The 18,716-nt window shown below is 38.3% G+C and overlaps 1 protein-coding gene across 1 annotated transcript in view; it reads left to right on the top strand.

Annotated features, from left to right (window-relative positions):
* Positions 1–18,716, top strand: part of CCDC30 (coiled-coil domain containing 30) — a 380,612-nt gene that overhangs the window by 13,321 nt on the left and 348,575 nt on the right. Inside the window, exons 2-4 of the mRNA XM_053690989.1 lie at positions 7,268–7,450; positions 8,488–8,608; positions 15,786–15,970. Coding sequence (XP_053546964.1) covers positions 7,268–7,450; positions 8,488–8,608; positions 15,786–15,970 — 489 coding nt within the window. The remainder of the gene's footprint in view (positions 1–7,267; positions 7,451–8,487; positions 8,609–15,785; positions 15,971–18,716) is intronic.

Genomic DNA, 18,716 nt, shown 5'->3' on the forward strand with positions numbered 1-18,716 from the left:
AGGCAGATAATCAAACATTTTGGGCTAGATTAGAAGTGGAGCGCTAACAGTTACGTGCAAGTGATAAAAGGTTAATTGGGGTATTTGCGTGCATCAGGGTTTTCACTCGTATTACAAGTTGAAAGTAAATGCGATTACTTGAGCGCAATTGAAGTCAAAACAAAAAAAGGTGTCCACAACACATCAAAAATTAAATTTCAAGGTACAGTTACACTCCTAATAACACCATCTAATAAAAATTATTTTAAAAAAAATTTGCACAAAAAAGTTATAAGGGCTCAAAGATAGGAGGTCTCAGGTGTTCGGAAAAAAAGGCAGCAAAGGCATAAGATACATACATATACATGTCTAAATATGTATATACTGTATGTGTGTGTGTATATGTGTGTTTGTATGTATATGTATATATATATATATATATATATATATATATATATATATATATAGTACCAAAATACCATTATATATATATATATATATATATGGGAATAGGTTATTGCAAACGCGATATTGTAAGTTTGGCTTTTTACGCTGTTCGGGGTTAATGCGCAAGCAAAAACTGTTTACTTTCAACTTGTAACATGAGCGACACCGGACTTGCGCATTAAATAGCACTTCACTTGTAATTTTGCTCTTTATATTAAAATCTCTGTCTCTCTCTGTCTATCACACTCTCTCGTGTTGAAAAGAATCACCCCCCCCTTGAAAATAATCAGATTTTGTTGCTTTGCAGCCTGAACTAAAGACAGACCCATTTTTTGTTTATCCAGTTGTAATTACAAGGGACAGTCTAGCCAAAATTAAACTTTCATGATTCAGATAGCGCATGCATTTTTAAATAACTTTCTAATTGACTTTTATCATCAAATTTGCTTTGTTCTTTTGGTATTCTTTGTTGAAAGCTAAACCTAGGTAGGTCATGTTAATTTCTAAGCCCTTGAAGGCTGCCTCTTATCTCAGTGCAGTTCATGTGTGCCATATAGATAACACAGAGAAGACTGTCCCTTTTAAGGCTCCTATGTTATTGGCAGCTATTTCTAGTTGTGTCTAACAAATGAGATCTAAATCCAAATTTTTTTATTTCATGATTCAGATAGAGCATGCAATTTTAAGCAACTTTCTAATTTACAGCTATTATCAATTTTTCTTCATTCTCTTACTATCTTTATTTAAAAACCAGTAATGTACAGTTCAGGATCCGGCCCATTATCAAATTTGATAATAGAAGTAAATTGGCAACGTTTTTAAAATGCTAAGCTCTGTCTGAATCACAAAAAAAAATGTTTGTTTGGGTTTCATATCCCTTTAACAGACGTAATTATGGCACCAGCATGACCCAATAGGACATTTTTATTGTAATTTTTTTTTTGGCAGGACAAAATTATTGGTGTCTTCCTTTGATTCTCTGACATTGCCTCAGATTCAGTTTCTTTACCTAGATAAAAAATGCTTGCACTGACAGCTTAGTTACAGGTTCATTGATTCTTAATGATAAAGGTTTCTCAGATAATGTAATCTCAATTGTTTATGCTCCATAAAGGTTTGTTTGCCTTTTCTGCAGATTTAAAGGGACATTAAACACTAAATAAATGCTAGATAGAATGAGGCATTCAAATTAAAGCTTGGTCTTAGAATAACATGTAGATGCATTTTTTTTTAAAGTTTCATTAGCTGTTTAAATATTGTCAAAATAAGTGTAAAGTTTTAGTGTCTATAAAACAATGTGAGCTGCCATGTTGTAACTTAGGTTACCTTCTCTGCTGTGGCCAATTATGGACAGTTATAAATAGGTCACTAAGGTGTGCAGCCAATGGCTGTGTGGAATATAACAGTGTTCTGCACTTCTATTTCTAACAGGAACTAAAAAGCTTACAATTTCAGAATGGAAATACAGGAAAAGGGATAAAATAAATAATAAAAGTATATTGCAGAGTTTTATTTATTTATACGATTTATCATTTTATATTACTATCTTAAAGTGTTTAATGTCCCTTTTTAAAAAAAAAAAAAAAAAAAAAAAAAGCCACGTGGACAAACCACTGTTTAGGATAAAGTTTAAAAAAAAAAAAAAAAACTTTTAGAAATGTGGCGTAAGGACAGGAATGGCATGAATATGGGTTTATTAGTTACTTCTTTGAAAGTTCAGGTGTTTGTTCAGTTTCAGTTCTTTTCCAGCTGAAGATTTTCTTTCATATTCATAGACTGACATTCTGTCAAGCTCTGGTAAAAAAAAATCATGCCTTGTCCTCAAAGATACCTTTCCCTTGGGATCCAAGTCATCTTCAGCATCACCCTCATTATTTTGAACCATTGCACAAAGTGTCTTTACAGTCTACAGCTTGGTGTATTTCTGCACTAGGGAATCTTCCATGGATCTCCTCATTTTGTGATGTATCATCAGGATAAGTGAACTGCGCTATAAATTTTACTGGATTTCTTTGAATATTTATTCTGAGATTGTGATTACTGCTTTCTGCCCAATTCCTAATAAAAAAAAGAGAGTCTCTCCCCGCAGACTTACTGCTGCCAGAGCTCTCAAATATTATTTGGAAGCTACTAAAGACATCATGAAGTTTAATTTTTTTTTTTTTACTGTTTATTCTGGTGCCAGAAAAGGTCAGAAATCTTCCAAAATTGCATTAGCTAATTGGATTGACTCTGCTAATGGCTTATGATGTCAGGAAATGGGCAGTTTATCGGATCTGTTATACATGAAGGTTTAGTGAAGCAGTTGTGCGAATCAGTCATGTGATCGTCCTAACATATGTTTGCTAAATTCTACCTGATGAATGTGCGTACATACAAGCAGCATTTGCTAAGCAGTTCTTTATAGACAGCGCTTCCTCAGCCTTAAAGGGACACTGAACCCAATTTTTTTTCTATCATGATTCAGCTAGAGCATGCAATTTTAAGCAACTTTCTAATTTACTCCTATTATCAAATTATTTTCATTCTCTTGGTATCTTTATTTGAAATGCAAGAATGTAAGTTTAGATGCCGGCCCATTTTTGGTGAACACACTGTGTTGTTCTTGCTGATTGGTGGGTAAATTCACCTACCAATAAACAAGTGCTTTCCATAGTCTGAACCAAAAAATAGCTTAGATGCCTTCTTTTTCAAATAAAGAAAGCAAGAGAACGAAGAAACATTGATAATAGGAGTAAATTAGAAAGTTGTTTAAAATTGCATGCTCTATCTGAATCACAAAAGAAAAAAATTGGGTTCAGTGTCCCTTTAAGCAGAGGTTTATATCCTCCCATGGCTTTCTTGTTCTTATACAGTCCTGCTATAATGTTCTAGAAAACAACTAGATTTATAATCAAAGAACCAATAAATACTGTAGAATTGCATAATCAACAAATGCATACTAAAAAGACAATGCAATAACTTACTTTAAAATTCAAATGAGAAGTACATTTATTTCTAAGAAATTGTTTAAAGTTTAAATTCTTGGTCCCCTGTATCATGTGATAGCCATCAGCCTATCACACACTCTTATACGTATATACTGTGAACTCTTGCACATGCCCAATAGGAGCTGGTGCTTCAAAGCGTGAACATTAATAGGCTGCATAATTTGATAACGGAAGTAAATTGGAAAGTTCTGTAGGTTCTTTCTAGTTACTGACTAAAGAAGGAGGGGTAGGTCTCACCAGCTGGGTTAAAATGGTTCCACGAATAGTCGGAAGAATTTGATCTATTAATAAGTATAAAAATTGTACACATCCCCCAATCCAGATTTATTCTGAAATCCAGACTTTTTTTTTTTAATATTAAAAAAATATATAAAAATTACCGTTTTTACGTACCTTGAATTCACTATTTGAATTGGAAGAATCAAGTCAGCCAATAGGAATTCAAGGGACGCCATCTTTAATCGTGTACCTTGAATTCACTATTCAGTGTACAGCGGAGATCGTACAAAGAGGATCCTCCACGCTCCATGGCTCCACGGTCGCCGGTCTTCAGCTCTGCGGTCACCGGTCATCAGGCTTCAGCTCTGCTCTGCGCAAGAAGAAGAAGAAGAGGTTGCGCTTGGAAGAAGACTTCACCGCCTGGAACAGGACCTTCTCCACTGGACTTTAGGAACGGTGAGTAGCAACCTGGGGGTTAGACTTAGGTTTTTTTTTTGGGGGGGGGTTGTTTAATTTAGATTATGGATGGGCAGTAAAAGAGCTAAATGCCCTTTTAAGGCAATGCCCAAACAAATGCCCTTTTCAGGGCAATGGGTAGTTTAGGTCTTTTAGTGTTAGATTCTTTTATTTATTTTTTTACTGTTAGGTGGGACTTAGTGTATTTTTGTAAAAGAGCTGATTATCTTTGGGCAGTGCCCTGCAAAAGGCCCTTTTAAGGGCTACTGGTAGTTTATTCTTAGAGTAGGGGGTATTTTTATTTTGGGGGGGCTTTTTTATTTTCATAGGGATATAAGGATTAGGTTTAATTTTGGTAATTTGATTTTTTATTTTGTGTAAAATTAGTTTTTTTTTTTGTTTTGTTTTTTTGTAACTTTAGAATTGTATTAGTTTAGGTAATTTGGGTTAAGGGGATGTTAGGGTACTTAGTTATTTAAATAGTTATTTGTGTTGTGGGTTTTGGCAGTTTAAGGGGTTAATAAGTTAATTAGGTTTATTGCGATATGGGAGTTTTGTGGTTTAGGGGTTAATAGGATAATTAGGTTTATTGCGATGAGGGCGTTTTCCGTTTTAGAGGTTAATAGGGTAATTAGGTGTATTCCGATGTGGGTAGTTGATGGTTAAGTGATAAAGGGGTTAATTATTTTTATTATTTAGCGATGTGGGGGTTTGCGGTGTAAGAGTTTTTTGTTTTTGTTATATTTCGTGTAGGCAGTGTTTTTTTTTAATACTTGATGCGGGGCGGTTAGTTGTTGCTTTTGTAATGCTCCATTTGCCTTCTCTGCATCCAGGTGAATTCTTTTGTCCTCGCGCTGCCAACATTCCATTGAGGATGCGTGCGCAACTGCCGACGGCGACGGACAATACAAACGCAATTATAGAATAGATAACTATTACCTTTCTGATTACAGTACTGTGCTATCTTTCTGATGGTGATATGTATACAAAAGTATTAAAAACCATATAAAACTACATTTATTTTGCCTTTATAAGCTGTATTATGACGTAAATATTGTGTAAATTAGATAATACATTGTTGTTTACACTTGGTCCCATTTTACAGATTAAAATATACAAATATTACAAAATACAAAGATATTGTGCAAACTTTCATTTTTAAAGTGATGGTAAACTTTACATTTTAAAATTAGATCCAGAATCTAAGCGATATTTTACAGGAACTTTAATTGATCTCTTCTAATATAGATGCGCTGTAACTTACATTTTAATCTAGCCATGCCATTCTAATACCCCGTGCTCCTGCCGCCCACTTCAAAACTTAAATTTTTTTTGCGAGTTAACGGTTTGAACTGTTCTCCAATCGGTGTTCTAGCTACAAAAAAGTGCCATATGGCTAGAGCGCCAATTGGAGAACAGTTCAAATTGTTAGCTCACAAAAAAATAAATAGTTATGTGGTCAGCCAGAGAGTGGGATATTAGAAAGGCACTAGATTAAAACATAAGTTAAAGCGCATCTTTAATTGAAGTGGTCAATTAAAGTCCCTGTAAAATATCACTTAAATTCCAGACCCGATTTAAAAAAAATGCAAAGTTTACCATCACTTTAACTTTGAGACATGATTCTATAATAGGTGCATGGAAATGTATTATGCACATTGTCTCTCTTTTATTCCCTACCAATAACCATTTTTATCTAAGTAGAAGAAAAGTTCAAGTTTGCATAGTGTTAAAATAAACGTACACATTTTCTAGGATTTAGATTTCTCTTCCCCTATCAGGCTTTTGTATACATGACGGGAATAAGACAACCAGACTCAAGGGTCTACCCAAGGCTATTATGATGCTTGTTGCCTAGGTGATTTAGTGTGGTCTGCTGTGTGGTTGTGGTACTGAGGTTGCAGTATGAGTCACATCTATGGTAGTACATTGAGGGCTTCTGGCTTTTTTACTCTGTACATCAGAGAGCTTCAGGATCATGTTCCAATTGCAAATAACAGCTCAACATTTTTATTTTCTGTATTGCCCTGAACCTGCAAACTAAGGGTTACATAATGTATATGTTTATTTTAGTAGTTTAACGTTTTCATATGGGTATTGATAGGGAATGGAAGGGAAAAGAAAAAGCAGCAGCATGAAGGGTAGCAAAGCAAAAGGAGAAATTGCAATTAAAGGGACAGTGTTTCTCCTTAAAGGGTCATGAAACCCCAAATTTTCCTTTTATAATTCAGATAGAGCGTGCTAATTTAAACAACTTTACAATTTGTTCTCTTGGTATAATTTGTCGAAAAGCAGGGGCGAAAAGCTCAGGAGCGTGCAGCACTATATGGTAGCAGTTTTGCAAGAATGTTATACATTTGCAGGAGCATTAGATGTCAGTCTATGTAGTACTCACTGCAACAACTAGTTCCATGAGAATAACAGAGGTCATTTGAAAACGTCTTTTAAAAATGGTGTGCTTTATCTGAATCACAATATAAATATTTTGGGTTTCATGTCCCTTTTAATGTGTTTCCAAGGATTTGTTATACCAGCAGCAGAGTATTCAATGTATGCAATGTGACTCCTTTAGGTTTATTTATGTATATGAAGTAGACAATTTTAAAGTGTTGTGATTTCAAAGAACAAAAACAGCTAAGTTTGCATGGAAACTAGACTTCCCTATCTTATCTATTTCTATACTCACAAATGTTTCCTTATATTATCTCCGTCTGTATACCAAAGCCTAATACTAAGAGAGAGCAATAGCAAATTAAAACATTATTCCTCATCTCTCCTACTCCTCACTGGGAGTGTAATTTCTTCTGCTGCCTATGTATGCATAGCTTTCATATAGCCAATACTGAAGTATTACAATATTAGGTATAGGTGGAGATACCACGGGGAATATCTGCTTTTTCAAATGACAAAATAAAGATAAAGGAGCTGTCTGTCAACAATTTAATACACCTCAGCAGTTAAAATGGATAGTTGTGAACACATTAAAGGGGATGCCATTTTACTGGACGTCCTTTAATGGATTAAAAGTGAATTGTATAATTGTAAAAATGAATTAACACTTTAGGCCTTTTTTATCCCCCCCAGATATAAATGTGCACAGATGTGCGTCACTATAATGCTTGCATAGCTTACACATTTGTTTATCTCATGCTGATCTTTCTGTATTTAACTTCTAGGAACATTTCTGCTTGGAAGAAATACAACGTAAAATAAAACAGGAAGGGCTTAATCCAGGCGCATCTGCAGAGGAAAACTTGAGGATTTTATGGACTCTATACCAGGGCACCCAACTTAAATTGCAGTCCGCTACTAACAGCTTAGACCAGCTTAAACTACAGCAAGCAGAAGAAATGAAGGAAGTACGTACCATGGGCAAACAGCTTATTACTTTCAATGTTCCTTCTAAACCGAGCAAAGAACACACAAGATTTAATGCTAGCATTAATTATACAAACAATAGCATTGTCCAGTTGTATACAACTTGCGTGAAAACAGTTAATGGGACGTTACTGAAGATAAACTCTTGTTTATCCTTGGTGCAACTGTGAGAATAAAAATGTTTTATAATGTACACCTGGGAATGTCTTAATTTAAAACTTAGATCAGCTCACCAGTGTAACTGATCTGTGAGCAGTTAGCATTAAAGGGACAGTCTACTTGAAAATTACTATTGTAAAAAGATAGGTAATCCCTTTATTACCCATTGCCCTGTTTTGCTTGTATCTAAGCCTCTGCAGACTTGCCCCTTATTTCAGTTTGTTTGACAGACTTGCATTTTAGCCAATCAGTGCTGACTCATAAATAACTCCACGAGAGTAAGCACAGTGTCATCTATATGGCACACATGAACTACGTGTGTATAACTGTGAAAAACTGTCAAAATGCACTGAGATAAGAGGTGGCTTTCAACTTCTTAGAAATCAGTTTATGAGCCAACCTAGGTTTAGCTTTCAACTATACCAATAGAACAAAGCACATTTGATGATAAAAGTAAATTGGAAAGTTTGTTTAAAATCACATGCCCTATCTGAGTCATGAAAGTTTAATTTTGACTTGACTGCCCTTTAAGCTACGGTTTGTACTTTCATCTGCATGGTGAGAAATATAAACCCACCAATCAGTATGATCATTGTTGAGCTCACACATTTTTATTTTTGTGGTCTTGTCAGATTTTGTCATAATCTCATGGGATTTTACCATGATCTTGTGATTTTTCATAGTGAACTTCCTTGAACTGAGAATTAAAAGAACACATAGTTATAGGGAAACAAACCCTTTTTTTTAACTTTGCACTTAAATTTCCCTTTATAGAAAAGGTGCACTTAGTGTTCCTTTATTAATAAAGGAATTTCAGACCTCATAAAAGTAATCTATTTTTTTTTTTGTTCTTTTCTAGGTGGAGAGCTACGTAGCTCACATCCGCAGCCTCACTGAGGAGAGAGAAGAGCTCACGACAGATTTTGAAAAGGAGAATATTCAACTTAGAATTGATCTTGAAAAACTTCAGTTTCAGCAAGGTGATGTCTAGCAGATAAGCAGAACATTGTAGTTATTTGTATAGATCATAATGTTCCTAAAACTCTATGTACTTGAGACTTATAGACATTATGATCATAAACAAACTCAAGCCTAGAAACATTCATAATATAATGTATGTATACCATTTTATTTGTTATCACACAAGCTGTCTAAGGATGGGGCTTTTAGGTTTGCCATTCCCACAACACAGATGACTAAGTGGCTTTTCACTGACATTTTGCAGACAAACATAACCCGAAGGATTCTTGTACTTTTTAAATAAAATAAATGAAATATAAACATTTATTATTTCAAGAAATCGAACGTGTTAAAGTTGCAATATTGTCATTTTCTTCTGTTAAGTGTGATCAGTCCACGGGTCATCATTACTTCTGGGATATTACTCCTCCCCAACAGGAAGTGCAAGAGGATTCACCCAGCAGAGCTGCATATAGCTCCTCCCCTCTACGTCACTCCCAGTCATTCTCTTGCACCCAACGACTAGATAGGATGTGTGAGAGGACTATGGTGATTATACTTAGTTTTATATCTTCAATCAAAAGTTTGTTATTTTAAAATAGCACCGGAGTGTGTTATTACCTCTCTGGCAGAGTTTGAAGAAGAATCTACCAGAGTTTTGCTATGATTTTAGCCGGAGTAGTTAAGATCATATTGCTGTTCTCGGCCATCTGAGGAGTGAGGTAAACTTCAGATCAGGGGACAGCGGGCAGATGAATCTGCATAGAGGTATGTAGCAGTTTTTATTTTCTGACAATGGAATTGATGAGAAAATTCTGCCATACCGATATAATGTCATGTATGTATACTTTACACTTCAGTATTCTGGGGAATGGTACTTCACTAGAATTACACTGTAAGAAATACATAAAGCTGTTTAATAACTAGAGATTATGTTTAACGTTTTTGCTGGAATGTAAAATCGTTTTCATTTGCTGAGGTACTGTGTGAATAAATGTTTGGGCACTATTTTTCCACTTGGCAGTTGCTTAATCTGTTTTTCTGACAGTTTCTGTTCTCCCTCACTGCTGTGTGTGAGGGGGAGGGGCCGTTTTTTGGCTCTTTTTCTATGCATCAAATATTTCAGTCAGCAACTCATTGTATTCCCTGCATGATCCGGTTCATCTCTACAGAGCTCAGGGGTCTTCAAAACTTATTTTGAGGGAGGTAATTTCTCTCAGCAGAGCTGTGAGAATTATAGTTTGACTGAGATAAAAAACGTTTATTCTGTAATTTGTTTCCTGCTTTCAGAATTTGTTATCTTTGCTAATGGGATTAAACCTTTGCTAAAGTTGTGTTGTTTACAAGGATTGAGGCTATAACTGTTTCAATTTATTAATTTTCAACTGTCATAGATCTTCTGTGCTTCTTAAAGGCACAGTACATTTTAATATTATTCTAATTGAATTGTATTTCCAAGTTGCAAGTTTATTTGCTAGTGTGTTAAACATGTCTGATTCAGAGGATGATACCTGTGTCATTTGTTGCAATGCCAAAGTGGAGCCCAATAGAAATTTATGTACTAACTGTATTGATGCTACTTTAAATAAAAGTCAATCTGTACAAATTGAACAAATTTCACCAAACAACGAGGGGAGAGTTATGCCGACTAACTCGCCTCACGTGTCAGTACCTACATCTCCCGCTCAGAGGGAGGTGCGTGATATTGTAGCGCCGAGTACATCTGGGCGGCCATTACAAATCACATTACAGGATATGGCTACTGTTATGACTGAGGTTTTGGCTAAATTACCAGAACTAAGAGGTAAGCGTGATCACTCTGGGGTGAGAACAGAGTGCGCTGATAATATTAGGGCCATGTCAGACACTGCGTCACAGGTGGCAGAACATGAGGACGGAGAACTTCATTCTGTGGGTGACGGTTCTGATCCAAACAGACTGGATTCAGATATTTCAAATTTTAAATTTAAACTGGAAAACCTCCATGTATTACTAGGGGAGGTGTTAGCGGCTCTGAATGATTGTAACACAGTTGCAATACCAGAGAAAATGTGTAGGTTGGATAAATATTTTGCGGTACCGACGAGTACTGAGGTTTTTCCTATACCTAAGAGACTTACTGAAATTGTTACTAAGGAGTGGGATAGACCCGGTGTGCCGTTCTCACCCCCTCCGATATTTAGAAAAATGTTTCCAATAGACGCCACCACAAGGGACTTATGGCAAACGGTCCCTAAGGTGGAGGGAGCAGTTTCTACCTTAGCTAAGCGTACCACTATCCCGGTGGAGGATAGCTGTGCTTTTTCAGATCCAATGGATAAAAAGTTAGAGGGTTACCTTAAGAAAATGTTTGTTCAACAAGGTTTTATATTGCAACCCCTTGCATGCATTGCGCCGATCACGGCTGCAGCGGCATTCTGGATTGAGTCTCTGGAAGAGAACATTGGTTCAGCTACTCTGGACGACATTACGGACAGGCTTAGAGTCCTTAAACTAGCTAATTCATTCATTTCGGAGGCCGTGGTACATCTTACTAAACTTACGGCGAAGAATTCTGGATTCGCCATTCAGGCACGCAGGGCGCTGTGGCTAAAATCCTGGTCAGCTGATGTTACTTCTAAGTCTAAATTGCTTAATATACCTTTCAAAGGGCAGACCTTATTCGGGCCCGGGTTGAAAGAGATTATCGCTGACATTACAGGAGGTAAAGGCCATGCCCTGCCTCAGGACAAAACCAAAGCCAAGACTAGACAGTCTAATTTTCGTTCCTTTCGTAATTTCAAAGCAGGAGCAGCATCAACTTCCTCTGCACCAAAACAGGAAGGAGCTGTTGCTCGCTACAGACAAGGCTGGAAACCTAACCAGTCCTGGAACAAGGGCAAGCAGACTAGGAAACCTGCTGCTGCCCCTAAAACAGCATGAATTGAGGGCCCCCGATCCGGGATCAGATCTAGTGGGGGGCAGACTTTCTCTCTTCGCCCAGGCTTGGGCAAGAGATGTTCAGGATCCCTGGGCGCTAGAGATAATATCTCAGGGATACCTTCTGGACTTCAAATACTCTCCTCCAAGAGAGAGATTTCATCTGTCAAGATTGTCAACAATCCAGACAAAGAAAGAGGCGTTTCTACGCTGCGTACAAGAGCTCTTGTTAATGGGAGTAATCCATCCAGTTCCACGATCGGAACAGGGACAGGGGTTTTACTCAAATCTGTTTGTGGTTCCCAAAAAAGAGGGAACTTTCAGACCAATCCTGGACTTAAAGATCCTAAACAAATTCCTAAGAGTTCCATCGTTCAAGATGGAGACTATTCGGACAATTTTACCTATGATCCAAGAGGGTCAATACATGACCACTGTAGATTTAAAAGATGCTTACCTTCACATACCGATTCACAAAGATCATTATCGGTACCTAAGGTTTGCCTTCCTAGACAGGCATTACCAGTTTGTGGCTCTTCCATTCGGATTGGCTACAGCTCCAAGAATCTTCACAAAGGTTCTGGGTGCTCTTCTGGCGGTACTAAGACCGCGGGGAATCTCGGTAGCTCCATACCTAGACGACATTCTGATACAAGCTTCAAGCTTTCAAACTGCCAAGTCTCATACAGAGTTAGTGCTGGCATTTCTAAGGTCACATGGATGGAAGGTGAACGAAAAGAAAAGTTCACTCGTTCCACTCACAAGAGTTCCCTTCCTGGGGACTCTTATAGATTCTGTAGAAATGAAGATTTACCTGACAGAGGACAGGCTAACAAGACTTCAAAGTGCTTGCCGCACCCTTCATTCCATTCAACACCCGTCAGTGGCTCAATGCATGGAGGTAATCGGCTTAATGGTAGCGGCAATGGACATAGTACCCTTTGCACGCTTACACCTCAGACCACTGCAACTGTGCATGCTAAGTCAGTGGAATGGGGATTACTCAGACTTATCCCCTTCTCTGAATCTGGATCAAGAGACCAGAAATTCTCTTCTATGGTGGCTTTCTCGGCCACATCTGTCCAGGGGGATGCCATTCAGCAGACCAGACTGGACAATTGTATCAACAGACGCCAGCCTTCTAGGTTGGGGTGCCGTCTGGAATTCTCTGAAGGCTCAGGGACAATGGAGTCAGGAGGAGAGTCTCCTGCCAATAAACATTCTGGAATTGAGAGCAGTTCTCAATGCCCTCCTGGCTTGGCCCCAGTTGACAACTCGGGGGTTCATCAGGTTTCAGTCGGACAACATCACGACTGTAGCTTACATCAACCATCAGGGAGGGACAAGAAGCTCCCTAGCTATGATGGAAGTATCAAAGTTAATTTGCTGGGCAGAGTCTCACTCTTGCCACCTGTCAGCAATCCACATCCCGGGAGTGGAGAACTGGGAGGCGGATTTCTTAAGTCGTCAGACTTTTCATCCGGGGGAGTGGGAACTTCATCCGGAGGTCTTTGCCCAAATACTTCGACGTTGGGGCAAACCAGAGATAGATCTCATGGCGTCTCGACAGAACGCCAAGCTTCCTCGTTACGGGTCCAGATCCAGGGATCCAGGAGCAGTCCTGATAGATGCTCTGACAGCACCTTGGGACTTCAGGATGGCTTACGTGTTTCCACCCTTCCCGTTGCTTCCTCGATTGATTGCCAGAATCAAACAAGAGAGAGCATCAGTGATTCTAATAGCACCTGCGTGGCCACGCAGGACTTGGTATGCAGACCTGGTGGACATGTCATCCTGTCCACCTTGGTCTCTACCTCTGAAACAGGACCTTCTGATACAGGGTCCCTTCAAACATCAAAATCTAACTTCTCTGAAGCTGACTGCTTGGAAATTGAACGCTTGATTTTATCAAGACGTGGATTTTCTGAGTCAGTTATTGATACCTTAATACAGGCTAGGAAACCTGTTACCAGAAAGATTTACCATAAGATATGGCGTAAATACCTATATTGGTGTGAATCCAAAGGTTACTCTTGGAGTAAGGTTAGGATTCCTAGGATATTGTCTTTTCTACAAGAAGGTTTAGAAAAGGGTTTATCTGCTAGTTCATTAAAGGGACAGATCTCAGCTCTGTCCATTCTGTTACACAAACGTCTGTCAGAAGTTCCTGACGTCCAGGCTTTTTGTCAGGCTTTGGCCAGAATTAAGCCTGTGTTTAAAACTGTTGCTCCACCATGGAGTTTAAACCTTGTTCTTAATGTTTTACAGGGCGTTCCGTTTGAACCCCTTCATTCTTTTGATATAAAGTTGTTATCTTGGAAAGTTCTATTTTTAATGGCTATTTCCTCGGCTCGAAGAGTCTCTGAATTATCAGCCTTACATTGTGATTCTCCTTATTTGATTTTTCATTCGGATAAGGTAGTCCTGCGTACTAAACCTGGGTTCTTACCTAAGGTAGTTACTAACAGGAATATCAATCAAGAGATTGTTGTTCCTTCTTTATGCCCAAATCCTTCTTCAAAGAAGGAACGTCTACTGCACAACCTGGATGTAGTCCGTGCTCTAAAATTTTACTTACAGGCAACTAAGGAATTTCGACAAACGTCTTCTCTGTTTGTCATTTACTCTGGGCAGAGGAGAGGTCAAAAAGCTTCCGCTACCTCTCTTTCTTTTTGGCTTCGTAGCATAATTCGTTTAGCTTATGAGACTGCTGGACAGCAGCCTCCTGAAAGAATTACAGCTCATTCTACTAGAGCTGTGGCTTCCACTTGGGCCTTCAAGAATGAGGCCTCTGTTGAACAGATTTGCAAGGCTGCAACTTGGTCTTCGCTTCATACTTTTTCCAAATTTTACAAATTTGACACTTTTGCTTCATCGGAGGCTATTTTTGGGAGAAAGGTTCTTCAGGCAGTGGTTCCTTCTGTATAAAGAGCCTGCCTATCCCTCCCGTCATCCGTGTACTTTTGCTTTGGTATTGGTATCCCAGAAGTAATGATGACCCGTGGACTGATCACACTTAACAGAAGAAAACATAATTTATGCTTACCTGATAAATTCCTTTCTTCTGTAGTGTGATCAGTCCACGGCCCGCCCTGTTTTTAAGGCAGGTAAATATTTTTTAATTTATACTCCAGTCACCACTTCACCCTTGGCTTTTCCTTTCTCGTTGGTCCTTGGTCGAATGACTGGGAGTGACGTAGAGGGGAGGAGCTATATGCAGCTCTGCTGGGTGAATCCTCTTGCACTTCCTGTTGGGGAGGAGTAATATCCCAGAAGTAATGATGACCCGTGGACTGATCACACTACAGAAGAAAGGAATTTATCAGGTAAGCATAAATTATGTTTTCTTGCGTGTGAGTGGCAAAAAAAGTATATCTTCAAATTTGAATATGAATGTGGACATATGTAGCAAGCGTCTGATTGGTGCATACACACAATGTGTACAACCGCCTGTCAATCCAGTTAGTATGAACCAATCAGAAGCTGCATACGCACCAGCACCAGCTCATTGGGCAGGTAAACAGTGCCAATTTTTAGGAAAGAAAACTGCATTTTTTTAACAGTAAATATATTGAGAACATGCTAACTAATAGCATAGAATAGTCTGTGGTAGAATGTTAACTATAATGCTGCCCACATTTATTATTGCACAAGGAAATCCTTGTGGAGCGCCCACCCCCTGCTCTTGTGCGACCTTTCAGTCACCAAGAACAAATGATTTTGGGATGATTTAACTCTGCCATGAGGTTAAGAAATAGAGGTAGTACAACCAATCGTTGTTAACTTGCAGTATCTGAGTCTGCACCATAAGGGCTCCAAAGCAGCGTCCACTGCCTCAGGTCATAAAATTCCTAAAAATCTAGACATTTGCTAACCTTTTGTATACACATGTTTAGAGAAGAAACCTTAGCTAGTAAAAATCTGGCGCCATTTGTCACTACCTGGAAGAGATTGTTGGTCAAGAGCACAAAGTAGTAACACTATATGGTAGACAATAGTAGTACTAAGCAGTAGTGCATTGTTCAATTTCTATGGTAACAGACACCCAAAAGTAGTAGTGGATATGAGGGCACCAATACTGTATATGTCTGAAACTTCCCCCCACCAAAAAATAAAATAAAAACAGAATATGTGAAAAAGTATTTGGTTCTTAGGGTACAACTTATCTGAATCAAGGCTCTCAACAAAATGTACCTAACTGTTTTTTTCTGGTGATCTTTTTTTTTCCCCGGTGAAGTTGATAAAGTCTTTTTATTTTTTATTTGAATAACATTTTAGAGTCCCAACTAAAGGAAGTAGAAGAAATGCTGGAGCAGGAAGGTTTAAGTGAGATTTCCCAGAGCAGCCCCAGCGAGCAAGTGGCCTACTTACTGGTCGAGAGAGCAACCTTACTGGAGAAACTGGATATTTTGGAACAAAAGTTGGATTCTCACTTGGAAAGTCTGAGTGGTATTAAACGACAGGTACTTTCTTGCTTTAATAATACACTAAAGGTTATTTTTGTCTCCTCTCATATCACCCTGTTTTAAAGGAGTACTAAACATACACTGTGCGCCCCATATATTGTTTTACGTAAATAGATATGAAGCTTAAAATTTTATTTCCAATAAAGGCCCAGCTTACAAGTGGAGCGGTATTTAACGCTCCTGCTTGAGCGTTATCTCCGCTAGAACTAAACTTTTTTCGTGTGTCGGGTAGTAGTTCTTATTACAAGTTAAAAGTAAAAGGTTTTCGCTTACGGGCTAACCGAACGTGCCTAGAAAGCCGAACTTGAAATATCGTGAAAAAAGTGGAAAAAACTAAGAACCTACTCAAAAGCAAACCTGATTGGATATTCTCGAGTGTGCTAACCCGACGTGAAAATGTGAATAGTTCGCATTAAAATGTTCTTCACATAGAAGTATATGTTCTATTTATTCATAAATACATATTTATATATATATATATATATATATATGATATTTGTTTATTTTTGTGGTAAATAATATATATATATATATATATATATATATATATATATATATATATATATATATATATATTTTTAAAAATACATAGAACATATTCTGCTATGTGCAGAACTTTGGAATTTGAAAAATTTACAGTAAATACATAGTACAACATGTGAACTTCATAGACAGTTGCATCCGATCATGAGAAAAGGTATTTAAGGTGGCCAATTGCAAGTTGTTGTTCTCTTTGACTCTCCTAGGAAAAGTGGCAACATGGGGGCCTCAAAACAACTCTCAAATGACCTGAAAACAAAGATTGTTCAACATTATGGTTTAGGGGAAGGCTACAAAAAGCTATTGCAGAGATTTAAGCTGTCAGTGTCCACTGTGAGGAACATAGTGAGAAAATGGAAGACCACAGGCACAGTTCTTGTTAAGGCCAGAAGTCTAAGGCCAAGTAAAATATCGGAGAGGCAAAGGCAAAGGATGGCGAGAGCGTTCAAAAACAGCCTACAGATCACCTCATAAGACCTGCAACATCATCTTTCTACAGATTGTGTCACTGTGCATCGTTCAACAATTCAGCACACTTTGCACAAGGAGAAGCTGTATGGGAGAGTGATGCGGAAGAAGCCTTTTCTGCACACACGCCACAAACAGTCGCTTTAGGTAGGCAAACGCACATTTGCACAAGCCAGCTTCATTTTGGAAGAAGGTGCTGTGGATTGATGAAACAAAGATTGAGTTATTTGGTCATAACAAGGGGCATTATGCATAGCGGTAAAAGAACACAGCATTCCAAGACAAACAGTTGCTACCCACAGTAAAATTTGGTCGATGTTCCATCATGCTGTGTGGCCAGTGCCGGTACTGGGAATCTTGTTAAAGTTGAGGGTCGCATGGATTCCATTCAATATCAGCAGAGAATAATGTTGAGGAATCAGTCACAAAGTTTAAGTTACGCCGGGGCTGGATATTTCAACAAGACAATGACCCAAAACACTGCTCAAAATCTACTCTGGCATTTATGTGGAGGAATAAGTACAATGTTCTGGAATGGCCATCCCAGTCCCCAGACCTAAATATCATTGAAAATCTGTGGGGTGATTTGAAGCGGGCTGTCCATGCTTGGCAACCATCAAACCTAACTGAACTGGAGATGTTTTGCAAGAATCCATCTAGAAATACCTTCATCTAGAATTCAGACACTCATTACAGGCTATAGGAAGCGTCTAGAGGCTGTCATTTCTGCTAAAGAAGGCTCTACTAAATATTGATGCAATATTTCTGTTGGGGTGCCCAAATTTTTGCACCCGTCTAATTTTGTTTTGATGCATATTGCACATTTTCTGTTAATCCAATGAGAGAGAGAGATAGTGTGTGTGTGTGAGAGAGAGAGAGAGAGAGAGAGAGAGAGAGAGAAAATGAAAATGTACAGTGCTCAGCACAAATGAGTACACCCCAACAGTTTTGTCAGAAAACCTTTACTTACCTTTCGGAAACAACATATTCTATGGGACACTATACTGTAAAATACTCCTACAAATGCGGGCCATTGATTGCAACCAAGATTTGTTAATTTGCACCCACAACAATGTATTTTTCCTAACAAATTCATTCAAGACCATTTTGTAAAAATGAATACACCCCAATGAAAGTCATTGGAGCAAGGCTAAATGTCTGACAATAAATTCCTAATTAACAAGAATTCAACTACAGGTGAGTCTAATTATTCATTAAAAAACAGGTGCCCAGCAAGACAGTTGATTAAAAAAGGGTGTTACTTACCAAAGAAAACCCTTTCCCATGTCATGCTGTCAGCAATGGCACCACATGGAAGAGAAATGTCACAAGGCCTGAGAAAGAAAATAATTTATTTACACAACACAAGAAAGGCGGAGGCTACAAGAAGATCAGCAAAGCTTTATTTATCAGTCAGAATACTGTAGCATAAGTGATGCAAAAATGTAACAAAGATGGAACTGCAACCATCTCACAGAGCCATCTAGGCCGTCCACGGAAGTTAACACCTCAACAGGAGCGTCTTCTGATAAGGGTTAAAGATAATCGCCATGCAAGTTCACTGCAGTTAGCTAAAGAAGTAGAAAGACAAACTGGGGTGATTGTTTCCTGTGACACAACACAGTGTACACTGCAGAGGAATGGCATGCATGGGTGTCATCCACAAATGAAGCCTCTCCTAAAGCCCATGCACACAAAAACCCACCTAGAATTTGCCTATACTCTGGAGTGATGA

The sequence above is a fragment of the Bombina bombina genome, chromosome 8, assembly GCF_027579735.1.
Source record: "Bombina bombina isolate aBomBom1 chromosome 8, aBomBom1.pri, whole genome shotgun sequence".
In the NCBI taxonomy this organism is placed as follows: domain Eukaryota; kingdom Metazoa; phylum Chordata; class Amphibia; order Anura; family Bombinatoridae; genus Bombina; species Bombina bombina.